Source organism: Theobroma umbraticum, unplaced genomic scaffold (assembly GCF_002168275.2).
Source record: "Theobroma umbraticum cultivar Fairchild unplaced genomic scaffold, ASM216827v3 scaffold_204.0, whole genome shotgun sequence".
NCBI classification, from domain to species: domain Eukaryota; kingdom Viridiplantae; phylum Streptophyta; class Magnoliopsida; order Malvales; family Malvaceae; genus Theobroma; species Theobroma umbraticum.
Genome location: NW_018397267.1, coordinates 2,871,379 through 2,890,852, shown reverse-complemented (window position 1 = coordinate 2,890,852; position 19,474 = coordinate 2,871,379). Strand labels below are relative to the sequence as shown.

Sequence of the window (19,474 nt, the reverse complement as noted above, 5' to 3'; positions counted from 1 at the left end):
GCAAGTGTCCTAGACCACCTCCAGGCGGGAGGGTCTTGTTCTGGCTTACTTGGCAGTCCCAATCATGCAACAACATGTGTCACCCATAAGCCCTCCAACCTTGCAAAACCAAAAACCCAAAAATTATTGATCTTATTGAAGGGAAGGAAGATGGGGGCCCTAAATGATGGATCCAAAAGGCAAAGTACAGAGTGAGGTGCAATTATTCATGCCATAGATTTCATCCTAAGCAAGAGAAGGAAAAATTCCCTCAAAAAAGCAGAGGAAAAGGAACCCAAAGAAAAAAATAAAAAAGAAAAAGCTAAGAGTATATAATAAAAACATCATTTGGTGCAAATTTTATTTTTTTTCTTTTATGTGACTGATTCCCACTCTCTTTTGAGTTAGCTAAGGCAAAAGAAAAAGAGACTTCTCTTTCTCTCTATTATATCTTTCTCTTCATATATTTCTCTCTTTCCATCACTTACAGCCTCCCTCTTTTTCATCTCCACTTTCTCCTCCTCCTCCTCCTTCTTCTCTCTATGAGAGACCGATACAGAGGGAGAGAAGAGCCATGAAGAACACCATCCGGTGCTGCATCTCTTGCATTCTTCCCTGCGGAGCACTCGATGTGATTCGCATAGTACACTCCAATGGCCGCGTGGAAGAAATCAGCGGCACCATCAAAGCCAGCGAGATCATGAAGGCTCACCCTAAACACGTGTTAAAGAAACCCTCGTCTCCTGCCGATGATGGCATGGTCCCGAAAATCGTCATCGTCCCACCAGACGCAGAGCTTCAACGTGGGAAGATTTATTTCCTTATGCCAGTCCCTTCAACACCCGAAAAAACCCGATCAAAATCTTCCTCGACAACCAAGAAGAAAAAAAGAGAGAGTCTTGACAACAGCAACAGCAGCAGCAACAACAACAACAACAGAAACAGCAACGGCGGCAACGGCAACAGCCACAGCCGACAGCACCGTCACAGCCGAAGCATGAGCAACGCCAACAAGAACAACAGTATTTCAATGTCGAATCTTTTGATATCGGATCAGTACTTGAGTGAGATACTTTCAGAGAAGTTATCAACGCAAAGGGATCGAAGAAGAGGCCGAGTTGGGGTGTGGAGACCACACTTAGAGAGCATCTCCGAGACGCCGAACGATGCTTGATGAGTTGGAAGTACGCTCTATTAAGGATTGTAAAAAAATGGGGTTTACAATTTTCTTCATATTTTCATATGATTCATTTTTAGAAAGGAAAAAAAAAAGTACATCCGTCCATTAGGGTTCAAGAGGAACAACTTCCTATTTCTTTTCTCATTTTCCTTTCTCTACATTTCTTTTCTGCCCCTTTAATTTTCTTTTGAGCCTTGTATATATAGGCATAGAAGCAAAATAATGCAAGCGAGCAAAAACAATTGAGCTGTAATTTGGAAATTGTGGCGATAATCCTTATAACACAGTTGTTGTGGGATCTTGGGTCCGGATGATTTGCCACAGTTACCAGATTTTTAAGTGTAATTCAAGTGCCAAATCTCTTGGAAGTTGTAATTTTGTAAATGCTGAGAGAGAATTTGTGGGATTTTGTTTTTCTTAGTGGGGGAGGGTGGAAGAGTTATTACTTATAATATCCCAAGGGAAAAAAGTTAAGAGGATGTTTTACTTAGAGATGATAGAGATCTTACTTGTACTATTGAGCAACTTAGCATAATTTTGTATGTGAAATATTGAATACGATTTTGATTCTATATATGGTGATTGTGATATGATACTGCCAGTGGGAGAATAATCATCATGTTAACATATTGCTCATAATTTGGTTTTTATCAAGATAGGGTAATTCATAGGTGTGTTTGCTGATCATTTTGCAGTGATGAATGATGCAAGTCCTTCGTCACTTCCCAAGGGTGGATAACTTAGAATTTGACATGTCAATTTTTTTTAATTAAGATAAATTATATAATTTCAGATTTCCAATGGGTTATTCAAATTTTGTTTATATAACTTAGATAATAATTTTGTGTAGTGCTAGAGGGTCTTTAATCCGTACATGATTAGCCTCCATATTTGAAAACAGGGGAAAGTCTTTTTGTTAACATAAAATCTGAGAGCAAAAGTCTTGTTTTCCAATAAGAGAATGGGAAGGGAAGTTTAGTTCTAGCCAGGAATTTTCCTTACTGAGCAATCAAAATCTGTGGATTAAATCAAAAAAGAAAGAAGGAAAAATTCAGTCAATTTTGATACGTTTAAAGCCAAATATTAAATCAAATCAGTACCATTCTTTCTTTTTATGTACACTATTTTCATGAAAGGGGACACTTCATTGATATGTGATAGATCAGAGCACATGATCAAGCCTACGTGTATATATGCGAGGTTCCACGATCCAAATCAAAAGGAGAGGCCACATGATCATGCTTTAATATGCTAGAGCCCATAAATATTCATGGAGCAGGGAATCACAATGAAATATCCCCATCAATTGAAATGAAATTTGTTTATTTTTATTTATTTAAAAAAAAAAAGAAGAAAAAGAAGACAGATGTTGTTTATTGAAAATCAAAGTGACTTTGAGGTGTAAGGAATAATAGACCCACATAGCTTTTTCCACCATAGAATAATTATAATTGCAGTTGCACTTGCTAGCTTGCACTAACAAAGTGGGTTTCGGGAGTAGAGGGGGAGGCATGTCTTTCAAGCATTTTTGTTCTCTTACAAGATGATTATTAGATGGTGCCAACAGCATCCTGTAAAGCTAAATGAACAGTAGAGTTTGACCTATATATTGTCTGGATTTATTGCTGGTGGAATTTCAGCTCGGCTAGGCTTCATCATCAGCTCCTGGAGTTATCAAATCCCATTTTTCCATTTTATGTTCCTCTCTCCTATTTTGTTTTTTAATTTTTTTTATTTTTTTGCTTTTTCCAGTCCCACCATCTGGGGCCAACAAAAAGGTGACAGGAGTTGGATAGATATCATTGGAATTCAATCTATTTCAATTGATCCCTTTGGCATGTCAGACTTGCAGTTCATTTTTATCAGCTTCATCCAGTAAACTATTTAGTAGGTCTTTTTCCTCTTTTTCCCCAACCCCATTTTTCTTTTATAGATGAAACCTTTTTCCTATACTTTAGTATGATAAAAGTTTTTCTAGAGCCAAAAAAAAAAAAAAACCTTTGTCCATGGAAGGTCACTATTTGACGCTACCTAAACTTGTATAAATAGTTGTCACTGTTGCCGAAATTTTAACTTGTACTAGAGATCGTTTTTGTGGTCGTTTTACCTTTCCTTCGTTTACTGTTCAGACCAACCCACCCCCCCCTTCGCCCTTTGTCTTTCCCTTTTTATCTTCTCTTCCATGTGGGGGAGCTTTTCAAATCTCAAAGCCACTGTTTGCCGACAAACATAGGAGGCCAAATTATGGGACGAATGATCCATGATTGGACTAACCAGTTAAAAAATACCGGGCCAGTGGCCATGGCATATGTAGTATACAGATTAAACAAGCCAGGAAGAAGTATTTCCAGGGCAAAATTCGATCCAAGATTACAAATTCCAAAACCCCTTTTTGAGGGTTTCAGCCATGGGATTTGCTATAACATTCATGCTAAGCAACTTCTAAAACTGGGAAAATCAATGTATCCCATATAATGTCATGTATCCAATGTATAAGAAACAAGTTAGCTCCTTTTGTGGGTGAAGAATCTGGAACCATAAGTTGGGAAATGCTGAAAGGAAATAATATATATATATTATATATACAATAATTCAAGCGCGGGGGGCGTCTCTTTGTTATAATATTATCGATTTGTTAAAAAGGGTAAAGGGTCGCTATCTCTACCTTTTTTAATCTGAATTCTTTTATAGTGTTGGTTTGTTTATTTTCTTTTGCATTTGCTTCACAAAAATTTAACATCACCCCATGTTTTATACCTCCAATTTTCGATCAAAATCCTCATGCTGGATAAAATGGTTCCAAATTGGATCGTCAATCTTGTCGTCACCCATCTTTACAAGTGGCAGATTCAGAAACGGGGCCACTGCCATTAACTTACACATGAGCTCTCTCTCTCTCTTCTCTCTCTCTCTCTTTCTCTCTCTCTCTCTCTCATATATATTATATATATATATATACTATTAGTGCTATTATTTTCTTTTTCCTGTTAAATTTTTGACAACCTTTCCTTCGTCAAACTTGGTTGGCCCTCTTATTCTAGTACTTTATGGTTGACGTGACTGTACACAAATCTTTATACCATTGGTTTGTTAAAGAATATGTATTAGTTTTTTAAACTTTAATATATATATTATGTATGTATATATGTATGGGACGATTGGCTCTCCTTAATTTTGATCAATCACTCGATCTTATTCTGCGGAGTAGAATATCATTAATAATTGATGGGATATTTTGATTTAAAGCTTTCATCCGTTTCCAAATTTTCTGGTGGAAGTCATTGTTCAACAATTGGGGTTGGAGGATTGACATATGACTGCTAATTAATATTGATTTCTGTGTATGCTTTTAATTGGTTTAGCTAAAGCTTGATTGTAAACCGAAAATTAGAATTTTGTTTCTGTAGGAGCTTAGCTCTATTGCCATGCCACGTTGATATTTATTTAGGTATGTTTGAGCTGGAAAAGAGAAAGGATATGAGCAAGAGCAAAGTACATTGTTTTTGCAATCAAACATCTCCCAAAGCTTATCAAAAGGAAGACAAAAGGAGGTCGTCACCTTCAGCTAGATTTTGTTCTTTCTGACTTTGAACCCACAAGAAAAAATAAAAAGAAACAGAGAGGCAAAGTACTTGCTTATGGTTCTTGGACATGGAAAGGCAATTTAAAACATCAAGATAAATGGCTTTTGAACTTTTAATTACACCCTTTACTAAAACATATATATATATATATATATATGTATTTGCTCACAGTACTCAGGGCTGTTGCAGCAGAAAGAAGCGCCTTATCTCTTTCTTTCTGGTCTCTTGCTACATCTTGTATTGTATTATTTGAACATTTCAGCAAAAAAAGAAAGAATAATTACCAAACCAAAAATATCAAGGGATGTAAGTTTCCAACTAGGCAGTTGGGAAATGAGAAGCACATGGATAAGTTCAAAGGCAAAAGGTCGACATCAAACAAAAGCCATTCACAAACTTGAGAAAATCAATGAGCAGTGTTGGCGAGCCGAAGTTGACATATATATATATCTTCAGGATTACAAGTTTTTCTCTAATCCATTTAGTCAAGCTTGATAAAACTCTTCCCCGAAGCTTCAAAACTGCATCAACAGTTCTTTGATATTTTGACAAGCCAAACCTACCAACTCCTTACAGTAGATTTTATCTTGACTTTAATCCATGTTTAATTCACATGTAAATATAGGGGTTGGAAAAAGAGGGAGTAAACGGGGGTTGGCTCGACTGGGTTGATTTATTGCTTTGATTTGTTTAATTACTACCATTTGAAAGTACTGTCAAATAATTTCCAAGACAGCAGCGCTGTGGATTTTGCTTTTGTCAACATAAAATTTTCACGTGTTGTTTGCTCAAATTGACATTGCCTGCACGCAACCGCAATATTAGAGGTTTGTTCATTTTAGTACATAGGATCATGCAACCCTTTTTCAGGTTGAAAATTCTCTTACGCACCATTTTATGAAGGAATATCCCACGTCAGACATTTCTATGTTAATTTATATTGAAATAATTTATCTGTCTCCACTTTAATTAATAGAGTATATTCATGTTATATACTAGTATTAATTGGATTTACCAGAGTTTTGCGTTTAATCTTGAGGGGGTTTAAAACAAAAGGTACAAATGCAACAGAGTTCAGACTGAAATTCAATGGGAGGAAACTTGTTGAATCTGAAATTGTTGGATTTAATTAGGGGTTACTTAAAGCAATATTGGGCTTGAAAGGCTGTGAAGTTGTGCTTTTTAGTAACTCACCATTGAGTAGCATATTCATTTTACATGACATGACTTGCTATTAACCACTTTTCTATTCAATGGGCTCATTTGATCAGCGCGTGCCTAGTTAGCACACGTTTTCTTTCGTTTACTAATTTTTTTCTCCAACAAGGGACGGTTGGCATAGATGTGGAAGAGGCAGCAGCAGACCAGCCTAAGCAAGGCTTAGGCAGCCCTAAGCCCAACGTATTAGGGCTATGAGGTGGACCATCTGATTGCAGGCAAAGTTCGGACGATGGATTCTCTTTTGTATCTAAATAGACTTTCGGTTTTCGACTAGTCCATTTTAAGTGCTGTAATAATATTATATACACATGGGGCCTTGTCTCCCTTGCTATATATAGTCTAGACCAATAATAGCGAAGTAGTAAATGTCTTTTTCACGCACAAAGCCAATAACACCAACAGTACAAAGGAGATACACTGGTTCAACTTTAGCTCATTTTAACCTATTAATTATTCATTTTCAACTGACCATATAAAACTGATCATTTCAATTGTGATCATCTTGGCCTTGAAAATTGAAGCATGGGGAGACATTTCCATGGAAGATGATATCAAGGCAGCAAATCTGGCCCAAATTTTATGGGGTCAAAAAGCAGGGCTTTGAGGGACACGTCAGAGCGGCCCAACACGGCCTGAATCATTTTGCCAACAATATCGCGCAAAACCCGAACCGCGAGAAAAGGACAGGGCGCTGCCTGGAACTCTTTCAAGGCCCTGTTTTTTAAAAAGTTTTTTTGCGAGTTTAACCACATCGGTCTATTTCCCGTTCCGTTCCCGGTCAAACTAGGGAAGTTGGGAAAAACAATTTATAAAAGGAAAAAAAATGGAAAAATAGGAGCGGTAATGGAAACAACGACGTAGCCAATAGGCAATTGTTGGAAGGTAACGGCGCCGAGAGCTGAGTCGAGCCGAGACCAAAGTTAGAGTCCGTGTGCCTCACGCGTCAGTCGGCAGCCGGCACATCACTGCCGCTCATCAACATCATCCCAAACATCGACGCAACCGCGTCTCCCTCCCCCACCCCTTCTACCCTTTTTGCCCCTGGGAACCAATGCTGGGATTCAGCTTTGGGGCCTGTGGAAACGCAACGCGAGAATTTTCTTTACTCTCCTCTCTCGTGAGCTACTAGCCTGCCACAACGTACATGTAATACATCAAATTATTCGTGAAAGGTAATACGAAAAATCATTTGTGCATGTAAAAATGGAATACGGTAGAACAAAATTTGGTCACTTTGTTAAAGCAGTCAAAGATGTTCTTAATTTTCCATGGGAAGAGGAATATTGAAACCCAACCCACATGTTTCATGGCTCGACGTTGCATGTGGCATGTATTGGTACATGTCACTGAAAACGAGGTAGCAAGGCACGGTGAAGCAAAACCTTTACTCATCACGGGCTGGTTGAGACGCGTGGGAAAGAAACAATTTAAATTTAAAAACATAAATTTGAGACATTTAAAATAAAAATGAAAGGAAATAGAAGACTAAACAATGCTAGCAGCAAAAGAATCTTCCAAATTGGGATTGATATGGATGATCCACCCGACGACCAAAAAAATTAGGCACCCCCTACCCCTAATGCAGAAAACAGAAAGGACGCCTACCCCAAATGCCTACGACTTTTTCAGTATGTCATCTCCACTTAGGAGGAGGGATGGTTTATTTATGTTAGCACGAAAGAAGGTTAAGTACAGCTGATAGGTGGTATATGGAAGCTGTCTTATCCACGAAAACGGAGCAAAGACTTGCACTTTTATTTTTTGGCCTGGGAGGAGTATGTAACAGCAGCCCATAGCAGGGCCAGGGCAGCAGCAAAAAGGAAACGTCAAAATGCCAACTGGACTAGTAGCCGAGCCGAATCCGATGATGACCCAAGCTACCAGCCCACCTCACCTCACGCGCTCACTCACATCCCGGCGACGCACCCTCACCCTCTTTCTATTATTCCCTTTCCCTACTCTCACGCCCCTCTCATGTGTCCGGCGCGTCATCGCCGAACCGACCCCTACCTCTCCTTTTTCTTTTAACCTTTCCCAATCAATAACCTAAATCTCCCCTACCGCCCCAAAAACAAAAACCAACACCACCCCGTTCTCCCCACCCCCAATGGGCGACCTTACCGATTCCCTCACGCCGTCAACTACCCCCACCCCTCTTTCCACCACGCCCCACTCACGTCCGCTTCCTGTCCGTGAAGATTGTTGGTCGGAGGAAGCTACCTCTCACCCTCGTCGACGCTTGGGGTCGCCGTTATCTCGAGCTTAACCGTGGGAACCTTCGCCAGAAGGACTGGCAGGATGAGCTGACGCCGTTAACGCCCTTCATGGTCATACCAAAAAGACGCATCGTACCGATGTCCAGTGCAAGAACCGGATTGATACCATTAAGAAAAAATACAAGATCGAGAAAGCTCGTGTTACCTCCTCTAATGGAACCCTAACGTCATCTTGGCCTTTCTTCGAACGCTTGGATGCTCTTATAGGATCCAATTTCTCCGCTAAAAAGCCTTCGCCGTCGCCTAAGATATCACCGAAGCCATCGCCGAGGTTGTCACCAAGGATCCCGGGGTCTCCTCCTGTGGCTCTCCCGCTTCCGCTGCCGTACAGGAGGACTCCGGCGTCGGCTACGGTTGTCGCTCTTCCGCAGAAGAGGCCGGCGGACGATGGATACTTCAGGAGAAACTATTCTGCCGTCGCGGCTGCAGCGGCTGCTGCAGCTGCGGAAAGTGATGAGGAAGAGGGGGAGGAAAGCGAGGCGGAGGAAAGCGAAGGAGAAGGAGAGGAGAGGGAAGGGATGAGTAGATTGGCCAGAGCGATAGAGAGGTTTGGGGAAGTGTATGAAAGAGTGGAAGGGGAAAAGCTAAGGCAGATGGTGGAATTGGAGAAGCAAAGAATGCAATTTGCTAAAGATTTGGAAGTACAGAGGATGAGGATGTTTATGGATACGCAGGTGCAGCTCGAGAGGATCAAGCGTGGCAAACGATCCTCGGGGTCCAGTGGTGAGGCCTATTCTTCCTCATAAAAAATCTTGTTCTTTAGCTTTATGTATAATTTATTTGTTATTTGATTGATTGGGATGTATATTTTCATGTAATGGATTCATTTATGCTTTGTAGCTGTTGTTTCATTTTAAAAAACATTGTTTTCTTGATTAGTTGTTTTAGTGTGTTTTGGACCATTAGATGGGAATGAAATAGAAAGGGTCTTAATTTATTGAATTCTGTTAATGTTGTTTCTCATGAGGTTTTGCTCTTATCATGATTGACGAACCCTCGTTATGTTTGGAGAGTCTGTCCTAAGCTTCAGGCGTGAGAAGCTTGAAGATGTTCAAAGCAGTAATTTTTAGTATTGGTAATGGACCATTTTACTTGATTTGTTGTGTGGTATGTTTGCTTTGTTTGATTGATGACCATAAAGGGAATAGCCAATCAGACCTGTGGGGGGTGGGGGTGGAAATCAGTAAAATTTTTTTTTTTGAATGATATTATATTTTGATGATATGAAGGTGTAATCTTCATTCATGGATGAGTGTTTTGGAATGGTTTGTGGTATATTTGTACAATACAATGATAGTTAATTCTCCAATTGGTATGCTTTTCTTCTGCAAAGGTTTTAATGCTAATTGTGGAAGTGCTGTCTTGGAACTAGTTCATTATTTTGTCGTGAAAGCTTTCTGTAGATATGAATGACGGTAGATTATGGCTGATGCATAGTCTGCTACTGTCTTTTACGTGTTTGATGTAGAACCATGCATGAATCCCTGGGTTCCCTACCTGTATTTGATAAGGTGCATTACTTGAAAGTTGCATTGTTTGATATGGATTTCAGTTTGACATTTGTTTTTCTTGCTTTTACATAAATTTTATGTCATTATGGTATGGAACAGGTATATATGTATCACAAGTTGAAGCATATGGTGTTAATTTAGGCTTTTGGATTTTTAAAATATGTCCTACCCCAACATCTATATACTGAGTTCTTTTAGTATGCTTCTCTTGGATTTAAGGTTTGACTTGTTTCCAACGTGTTTTACAAAAGAAAAGAATTGAACCTTGACCACTGTTGCTTTTGAAATGCCATGTTCAATGTGCTCTGGTGGCTATGTAATGTAAGTAGATAATGTGCTCGGTCATTAAGGTTTAAGATTTGGAGTTACTTTTGATGTGGAAATTGACTGACTTGCCAAAAGTGACAAACCAAACTCTGCTGATCTTTTTGTTGATACTAGCTGATAACAAGATGCAGGCTGATAACAAGACTTGCCTCTTATATCTGCCAAACATATCTACCCTACATAGATAAGGTTGGGAGGTTGACTTTAGTTGATAATTTGTCAGTCCATGCCCCATTAAACATTTAGTTGATTTGGAGTGTTGTCAGTTCTGTTGTCTTCCATTTTGTTAAATGCGTGCTTGTAATGGCCTTATTCTATGAAAATATGTTTATTGGAATATCCTGATGCATTAAGGCTTGTGTTTTGCACTCTGCAGGTTACCATATGTAGTTGAGAGGTTTTTGGAAATTTTTATTATTTATATATATAAAGGAAAGGCAGGGGTGGGTTTAAAGTGTGTGTAACTTGTTTGACCAGAAAAAAAAAAGGGTTTATATCTTGCTTACAGACCATCAGGTTCAGGCTTGTTTTCAGATAAACTTTTCTCTGGCCCTCTCTTTTACTTTCATGGTGTATTGGCAGAAAATGGATGTTTCTCCATTGCTGGTCTGCTGACAGAGGTTGTTGGCTGTCTTTACCAACAATATCATGTGCCAAAAAGCGTATTGATGCTCATCCAGAGCTAAATATGCTTTAGCTTTTAAATTGCTCTCATATTTGTGGTGCACATAACGCAACCTTAATGATTTTTCTGTCACTTTTCTGTATGGGTAAGAATACTTTCCTGCTTCAGAAAAATAGGTAAAAGAGTACCAATTTTGATGCTTGCCTTTTGCCATATAGGTTTGTTTTTGAATATGGTTCATGATGAATGGTACTGAAGTTGAACTTTTAAAGGACCTTTTAAGCTTGTCATGACTTAGTCAAATAGTCATGATTATAATTATGGTCTGTATGTGGAGTCCTTGATTGATTGTAAGAAAGATAAAAGCTAGACTCAAATAGATATCGGGTACACTGTTTTTGATGTCCCATAAAAGGTATTGTCTGCTGTTATGTGCCTGTCTATTGCGTTTCCTCTGTGCATGCGAGTTTAAGATTGATAAACTGCATTAGATCATCTGCTATACATACTTATCTGCAAGAATTTTTGCGAAGTTGTACACTCAGCTCTGTTTAGCATAATGGTTGTCATAGGCATTCTAATACAGGGACCAACTGTTTTCCTTTATTTGGGACCATGGTTTGACTGATTGACTTTTCAAAATCTCATCATCTTGTTTAGTTTTTGTTGTGTGATATATCTATGGCAAAATAGACAGAAAGTTCGACTCAACCTGAAGGATTGAATCTTTGATTTGATGTATGCGTTCCTTGTGTTTCTGATCAAGGAAATGAGGTGTATTTGTATATGTGGGCTAATTTTGATTGTATGTTGTCTCCTTGACAGTTTTGCATTGCTTTTGATTTAGAATTGATTTCTAAAGACGGCCCATTTTTCTTTCTTGCAGACATTTATAGCTAGCCATCAGGGGAAGAGTTTTGATTGTTTTTTGCGTGGGAAAAACATGAAGAATATTGATTTTTATTCTCATCCCTTGAAAGTACATATAGTTCTAGCTGATACTGGCCTCTGAAGATAACCAGCAGTTGGCAGATAAGGTTGCCAGAGTTTCTAAAGTTTCTCTCGTTTGCCTTTTCCCCTTCATTTTTGGGGGCATAAAAAAAAACTGAAGTCATTGTAATTTAATTTGGGCTGTTGAACTGGGCCTACATTTGGCCCAATGTCTTTTTCGTTTGTAGTTGGTGAGTCTCTAACTTAAATAGTTCTTGCTAGTCTCATCTTTCTTGCAATGTACAAGATTAGGTTGTAATCAGAAACTCTTTGTTCACTCTCCCTGCCAAAGCTTTGCGACCAAAATTCTTGATCTCCCATTTCTATTGGATTTAGGCTAAAGGCCTGACTGATATGCCGGAACCAGTCTTCAATAGCCAACAAAGTAGTTTGGTTAATTCCTGATTTACGTAGAAGAATGTAGTTCGATTGTATAACCCAAGACTAAGATGCATGTCGGACTAAATAATATGATAGTGAACAACATAGTTAACTTACTTTCTGTTTTTCAACTCCATTATCCAAGAGCTATATATCGCAAAACCACTACGGCTTATCATGTCTAACGTCATCGAGAGCGAGTGGCACTTAATTACTTAACTGCTCTTCGTCATATAGTTTCTGTAACAGTTTTTTGGTGCCATAAAACAAACAATGCCACGATTGTGTAGGTTAACACCACCTCAAGACCTCCATAGCTAGCACATTAGCTTAGTAAAGACTTGACATTTCCGCTACCATCATGCATGCCGTTCCAGCTACGTTTTGGCCTAGCCGGAGTATTATTTTTGTTGAGATCATTGGGAAGGTATAGGTTTTTGAGTACCATTCTTCCTCAGACGTAGAATACTTTGTCGACCTTAGGCGATATTGCTCAAACATTTAAGCTAGGATGATATGTATATATATAGTTACTCTTTGGCTCTATATATCTTCATACTCCAAAATCTGGGTACCATGGAAACTGAATATAAAGATATGTTCATGCTAGTATTTTAACAAAGCTAAGTAAGTGCAAGTTTAGGCGGAAGAGAAAACCACTTTCTGATCCTGCGTCAAAGAAGAAACACAAACTACACGTAATTAATGTTTGCTATATATATATATATATATATCCTATCCTTAAATAATACGTCTAAGAGAAGATGTAAATTAACTTACAAGGTGATCTGATCATTAATTAAAATGCCATAAATAGCATGAGAAACAACTCCGACTAGCTTTGCTATGACAAGCATTATTAGGTACAGGACTTTCCAAGTACTGCGCATGCAAAGCGATAGAACCTTAACAGTAAAGCAGTAGTGCTACAACCTTCAAACGTTTGCCTTTTTTGTATACCCCTCCCCTCCCCCTCTGGTTTGGTCATTGCTGATCATCCTGCAACCCAATATTCACAAATATCAAAGGCTAACGTTAATTCTCCTGAGACATTAATTTCTCTAACTTCTACATCCAAGTTAAAGATATGGCATGTGGAAATGCTTTTAGGATCATATATATAGAGAGAACATAATCATAGGAGACAAGGGACAATCTGATACATGATGAAGCAATATCAGTGCAAAATGAGAAAGAAATCAACATCTTCCTTAACCAAAGGAAACAATCACAGGATAAAACCAATGCAATTGATTGCATAGTTGATCTAGGATTCTGTAGTCTGTACCTAGGTATATGTGATTGGTAAAAAGGATAACAATATTGGATGATGATATCTAACACATTCTCCAAGGGAAACAGAATGGAAAGGGATCAGTGGGAAGATAAACATTCCACCTTTCTGTTTCTTTTTTTTTTCCTTCCTACCAAACAAAGTGAGAAAAATATGAGTGCATCCCACCTTTTTTCTACACTTCATTCATCTGCCCTTTACTCCTTTTTACCAAATAAGGGAAAATAGTTTATTCTTTACTCCCCTTTTCCCTTCTATTAAACCTGGTAATTGATGTTAGAAATTTGGTCAGAATAACATTCCATGTCTTAGTAAATTACGAGGGCGTAAAGTCAAGAAAACAACAAAAGAGTTTAACCTTAGAATAAAGGCTCACCCCCTCAAACCTAACAAGGGTGTAGAGAAGTTGGAATGCAAGCTTAGAAAAGTTTACAACGACTTGAATCTAGCTTGCTTGTGATCTAATTAATCAGGAATTTTTCCTAAACTAATTATTAGCAAGTGTCTTGAGGGCTAGGTTCATACTTTTTCTTTATTAAATCATAATTTCGTTAAGATTTGCTGAAGTTAAAATTCAGTTTGACTTAAGTTTGATACACAAATGTAGTGATGGTAACACCCACCACATCAAAACCATTCTCCCAAGCTAAAGGAGAAAATACACTTAAACAAAATCACCATTTCGAACAGTAACTCAGCCTAATTAGAGAATTTATATTGTCTATCATCTTATAATTCATATAACAGAATCAACTAATCTTAATGAATGAGCAGACAGAACATTTCAAGCACCATCCCACAAACAACTCCTTCCTATTCACAGCCCTTTTAGCCAAGGAATCGACACAATGATTCGCCAGGTTAAGACTCGAATTTTCAAAAGATTGAAATAAATGCAATTGTTCACTGAGGTACTGGCTAGCTAAAACATAAAGAATCTTCGATGTATTATTTTGAAAATTTTAATTTACATAGCTTTGACACAATCCTAAAGTAGTAGAACCTAGATAATTTTTCAATTCAGTGTATTAGCTTTTCTTGAATATGGTGACATTGAAATGCAAAATAAAGAATTTTTTTTATTTGCTCAACATACAAAATAAAGAATGTTTCTTCAAATAACACATTAGCTTTAGCTCTCATGGAGGGGAGGGGAGATAGGTACTCCTTCAAAGCCTTCTAAGTTGCAAGATTTAGAGATGTCTCATTAATATTTTTTCCCTGTATAGATGAAAATTACCATTATTTTTGTATTTAAATAGATATAAGATTGATAAAGTATATCATAAGTTTTTTATGTATGTTCTTTTCATTTTTGCCTTAAGCCAAATAATTTGATAACATGCTCATTCATTTCATTTTAATTTAAATAAGAAGTCTGACCTTTGTCTCCCACGAGTGCTTCTCCTCAACCTCTATTCTTCTGTCTCATTTCTCTCTCAAACATAAGCTAAAACTCTTGAAGAATATCATAGTGAAAGAAATGCCCGAAACTAAGTTGTGATTAAGTGCATTTGCATGTACAGTTATATTGATTTACACGGTGATTCTGACTGGGGAATGCAAAAGAACCTGGTAAACAAGTAGATGTAATGATTCGGAAATCCTAACATCTTCCAGTCCAAACTGTTTCTCCTTGACCACTGTTTCTCCAAAGGAAATGTGGAATAAAAAAAAAAGGGGTGAAAAGAATTTTTAAAGATGTTACTTCCTAAGACAATTGTATATTATTAGATTCCGTACAAATCAGGGCAAGGAAATGATCAGAAAGACCAGGAAAAGGAGTAGCAGTGTTATTCTCTCTCCATTCCCTGATATTCCTTATAGGAATCAGTAATGGTAGCTTTATATGCACATGTGTACGGTCTAAACTCTACTTGCTTCCAGGGTCAAGCTACTTGTCATTCACGGGCATTTGTTATTTACACTAACAACAGTATTCTTGTTTTTTCTACTTTTTTTAATCTAAGCTTAATAAATTTATTAGGCTAATTGACAAAAAATCGTTTAAAAAATTGTTACTCACCTCATTCAATACCTAAGATATTACACTTATGACTCTCCCTCCACTTCATAAATTCGAATTCGAAAATAAATTAATCCGTTTTTTTTTTCTATTTAATAATTCAAAATGCAATGTAATAAGATCGAAATCCCTCTCAAAAAAAAAAAAACTAAAAAATTCATTTAACAGCTGGTCATGGACCAGACAGGGGCTAGCTAAGGCCAGTTTATATTCTTTTCCATTCTTGAAAATGGAAAGGAGTTGCCCTTCTTCCTTTTAAACCCTCTCTTCTTTTCCAGTGATTGATTTGATCAGTGTAAGATTAAAAAATTTAAAAGTTTTGAAATCCATTGTTGGGTTGTCCCCCTTGAGTACATTGATAAATCATATTTAATTCTAATCTACACACATAGTAAGTATACCACATTACCTTAACAACAAAAGAAAAAGATTATAGTACTACATTATTGCCTGTAAATTTAGAAGTTTGATATATATATATATATATATATATTTCCATGAAAAGGTGTAATCAAAATTATTTCCCAAAACGATGTAAAACAAAATCAATGCCCAATGCGGCTGCGAATGGAGGGAATGGCTTCAATTACCAATGAAAATGGTTTCTTCACATATTTTATTATTAATTGAGAGACAAAGACTGAAACCATCTTTTACATCCCAACTCAGTATATCTCTACCAACTCCTTGTTTCGTTTCACCTCACCTTCAACATCTAGCAAAGAATCCGGCCTAATCATATAGAAAGTAATCTGCTAACATTTCAAATCACTTAAGTAGATCTGGTCTAATGGTACTTGTTGTCTTCCTTATGAGTGTAAAGGTTTAAGATTCAAATTCCCTTTCCTCTTTAAGTTTTCTCCAATGTACCAAAAAGAGTAAGAAAAGAAGAAGAAGAAGAAGAAGAAACTGTTGGACTTAAGGTTGCATCTTTCTCCCCTTTCCATTACTTTTTTTTCTTTGAAAGGTTGTGCATCTTTCTCTTCTTGGAAAAGTTAGGATAAAGCTCTCAGCAAAGTACTAATGCTCCCAGCAAAAATAACTCAAAGCATTTAGGCTTGTCTCTAGCATTTAGTTTAGACTTATGTGTAAAGTATAGTACCATGTAATTGTACCTATATATATATATATATACATAATTAAGTTGTTAGGAAAGGATTAAGCCTCTTCTTGTCTTAGTCAAAAGTTTAAGCTCTCACAAAATATCTTAATTGCCGTATTTGCCACAATTTTATAATTAATCTTTAATGCTATTTAATGATATGTCCCACTTGATTAGCCTGATGAAAAGTGTAAGTACTCCAATAATGAAACACAATCTAATTACAGCCAGGTCAAGTATAAGACAGGCTAGACCATACAAATGAAGATATCACAAAATTAATAATGTATACATACGTAATGCATACCTATCACAATCCTTTTATGCATTTCATTAATTTATAAAGAAGCAATCAAACAAGGGAGCTCAGCCAGATACGATGACAACAAAAGAATTTTAATTGATTAACTATTGGAGAAAAATAATTGAATACATCTTACTAGCTACATATAAATTAATTTCACACAAAGGTTAAGACATAAAATAATTTTGGACCACTTTGTACGAGAAATCGCCTTTTTTTTTTGAAAGGTTGTACGAGAAACCCTGAAGGTAATTATAATGAAAGTTTTGAATGTTAATTGCAATTTGTACATAAATTTCACATGAGACGAATAATATATATGTATATCACGTGGACATTCATGGGGAGCACAAAATCAAACAGAATCAGAAAAGAACGAAAAAACAAGGGAAAAAGTAAACAAGTGAGAAATATTTAATAAGGAAGCCACACAAAACAGTGGATTTTTTTTTTTTTGCATGATATGAGAGAGAGAAAGCAAGAAGGAAAGAAAGAAAGAAAGGGGTAATCTTTGGCCTTCAATTATGGCACGTAATAGTAGAGATGGGTAAAAAGTTCGAGGTAAAATTACTTACCAACACTTCTTCACTGTGAATGCCTCAAAGGGTCAGTGTTAGAACTTAGAATTAGGGTTTTGCAGCAAAGGGTTTAGGGTTTTACGAGTGAAATAAGATCCCAACTTATGAAACTATGCTCCTTCGGTTGTAAATATACCAATGTTATCTAAATTGACTAATCAGTTCCAAATTTTTTCATGTAAAAATTTCAAGCAAAATCCAATTTTTAATTCTTGAATTTATTCGAGCTGAATTGTGTATATTTCTCTTTGTCTTTTCTTTATGTTGCGAGATGAAACTAGATTAATTTGAGGGCAAAGATAGAAAAGAAATTTAAACGAAAAAACTAATATTATTGTGTTATATATATTAAAGACAATAAAATTACCATTGGTTCTGAAGAAGCCAAAGCTCCTAGCTAAGAGACCTGCTGCTGCTTGGATGACTTTGCCTCGTCGTTGGGTTTAATTTGATTCTTCTTCTTCTTTTTCTTCTTATACGGAATCCCTCTGGCCTTAGCTTGACACTCCCTCACTTCACGCAAATAAACCCGAATTGCTCCGTTTCCAAAAGGGTTTGTCTCCGATGACCCACCATGCTCCTCATAAGCAGCTCTCAGGCGTCCGATCAGTGCGTCAAGGCTCCCCCAGGCTTGCCTTAGTGGGCAAGTACACGGTGCAGGTGGGTCAGGTTGTCCGAAAAAGACACAACCATGAAGGTGAACCTTAGTCTTGCCAAACTGATCAAGGTATCTAAGAAAGTCAAGAACATGGTTGCAGTTACACTGTGACAGTGCCACTGGGGGCCTTTGGTTCTTCAAATACTGCCCAAAAGTGTTCCAGTCTCGCCGTTTCTGGGACTCATAACGGCTCAACGGAGCCGGCTGGGGCTGCTGGTGGTGGTTACCGGAGGACCGTGAGGACCCTTCGGCAGAAGCTTTTGCTATATCACCCGACATGATTAATTAGAATTCCTTGTCCAGAGGAATTCTTGGGTATTTTTGGCAAGAACTGGTAATAATAAATTAAAAAAAAAAAGGTGATGGGGAGAAGGTGAAAGAATAGGGATAGTGCAGTGGAGAGAAAGATGAAAATCACATCTTTGGGTCTAACTGAGGAGACATGTTATGGGCCCTCTATGAAGGTGCTTTTGTTCCTCTTTTTCTTCTTCTCTCTCATTTCTTATTTCTCCTTTTCCTTCACACTATTTGCACTAATAAACATTTTTTTAATTGTAATGTATAATTATTGTATGCCATCATCTCCACAATCATTACCATCATTTTCATTTGAATTATTTTCATCATCATGTATCCATGAAACTTGTGGTAACTTGTTAGTCGGTGCAAAGGAAAATTGTTACTAACTCGGTTTAACCACCGTAAACCTTAGTGCCAGTTGAACTTGACTTGTTTTCCCAAAGGAAAAAAACACCAAAAGTTTTAGTCTCTCTGGAAGAAGTGACAAACCTGGAAAAAATTAACTCAAAAGTTGGTGGCGTTTGACTCAGTGTGTGGAAAAGCAGTTGGTATATCAAACTAGAGTCTAGAAGAAACATGGTATTCTGCAAAGAAGATTTCTGCAAAAAATTATTACCACTATGTTCTATATCCCTCACCACTAATAAAGTAATAATGACTGATCATAATACAGAATTATATGTTAGTGGTATTGCTGATGTTTCCATGGTTTATTTGTCGATTCTTTGGGTGGATCAGTTGATGTCCTTGTTTTTCTCTGTACCTATTACCCAAACTTGCTTTTGCAAATTTTACTTGATTAAGCATGGGAACCAGGGAATATCAGAGATACCCTTTGAACAATGCCTGAAAGTTTTAAGCTCTGCTATGTCAGGTGTTTGAGTGCATATATGCGTGCATGGAGATGACAAAATATTCATCATGTGCATGCACATGAAAGGAGATTACGGGTCCAATTTTTGCTCGTTATTTAACTAGAAGATAGCTAAGGAATTAATTGAATCCGCAAAAGATTTTCCTGCTTTCAATTGTTGAATTCAGGAGACCAGTTTGGTATTCTGATTTGAATTAAAAGGGTATTTATGGTCTTCAAATTCTCCTTTTCCAGGCAGCAGACATGGGGTCCAAAAACTTATTA

The 19,474-nt window shown here is 37.3% G+C and overlaps 2 protein-coding genes and 1 pseudogene across 3 annotated transcripts; 2 read left to right on the top strand and 1 right to left on the bottom strand.

The window, feature by feature from the left end:
• Nucleotides 1–324: 324 nt before the first annotated feature.
• LOC110424271 (phosphatidylinositol 4-phosphate 5-kinase MSS4-like protein) lies at nucleotides 325–1,733 on the top strand. Its single transcript, XM_021438817.2, has one exon. It carries the CDS (start codon nucleotides 554–556, stop codon nucleotides 1,151–1,153), a length of 600 nt encoding a protein of 199 aa, XP_021294492.1. The 5' UTR covers nucleotides 325–553; the 3' UTR covers nucleotides 1,154–1,733.
• A 5,946-nt stretch (nucleotides 1,734–7,679) lies between these two features.
• LOC110423662 (trihelix transcription factor ENAP1-like) lies at nucleotides 7,680–11,583 on the top strand. The gene is given in 5 exon segments (XM_089784988.1): nucleotides 7,680–8,188; nucleotides 8,190–8,262; nucleotides 8,265–8,963; nucleotides 10,595–10,710; nucleotides 10,712–11,583. Coding segments are annotated over 5 exon segments (1,041 nt in total). The 5' UTR covers nucleotides 7,680–8,071; the 3' UTR covers nucleotides 10,748–11,583.
• A 1,137-nt stretch (nucleotides 11,584–12,720) lies between these two features.
• LOC110423663 (protein LIGHT-DEPENDENT SHORT HYPOCOTYLS 10 pseudogene) lies at nucleotides 12,721–18,512 on the bottom strand (annotated as a pseudogene). The gene is made up of 2 exons (XR_016351768.1): nucleotides 17,746–18,512; nucleotides 12,721–13,073 (listed from the first exon to the last, which is right to left on the bottom strand). The product of XR_016351768.1 is annotated as a protein LIGHT-DEPENDENT SHORT HYPOCOTYLS 10 pseudogene (transcript).
• Between the last annotated feature and the right edge of the window lie 962 nt (nucleotides 18,513–19,474).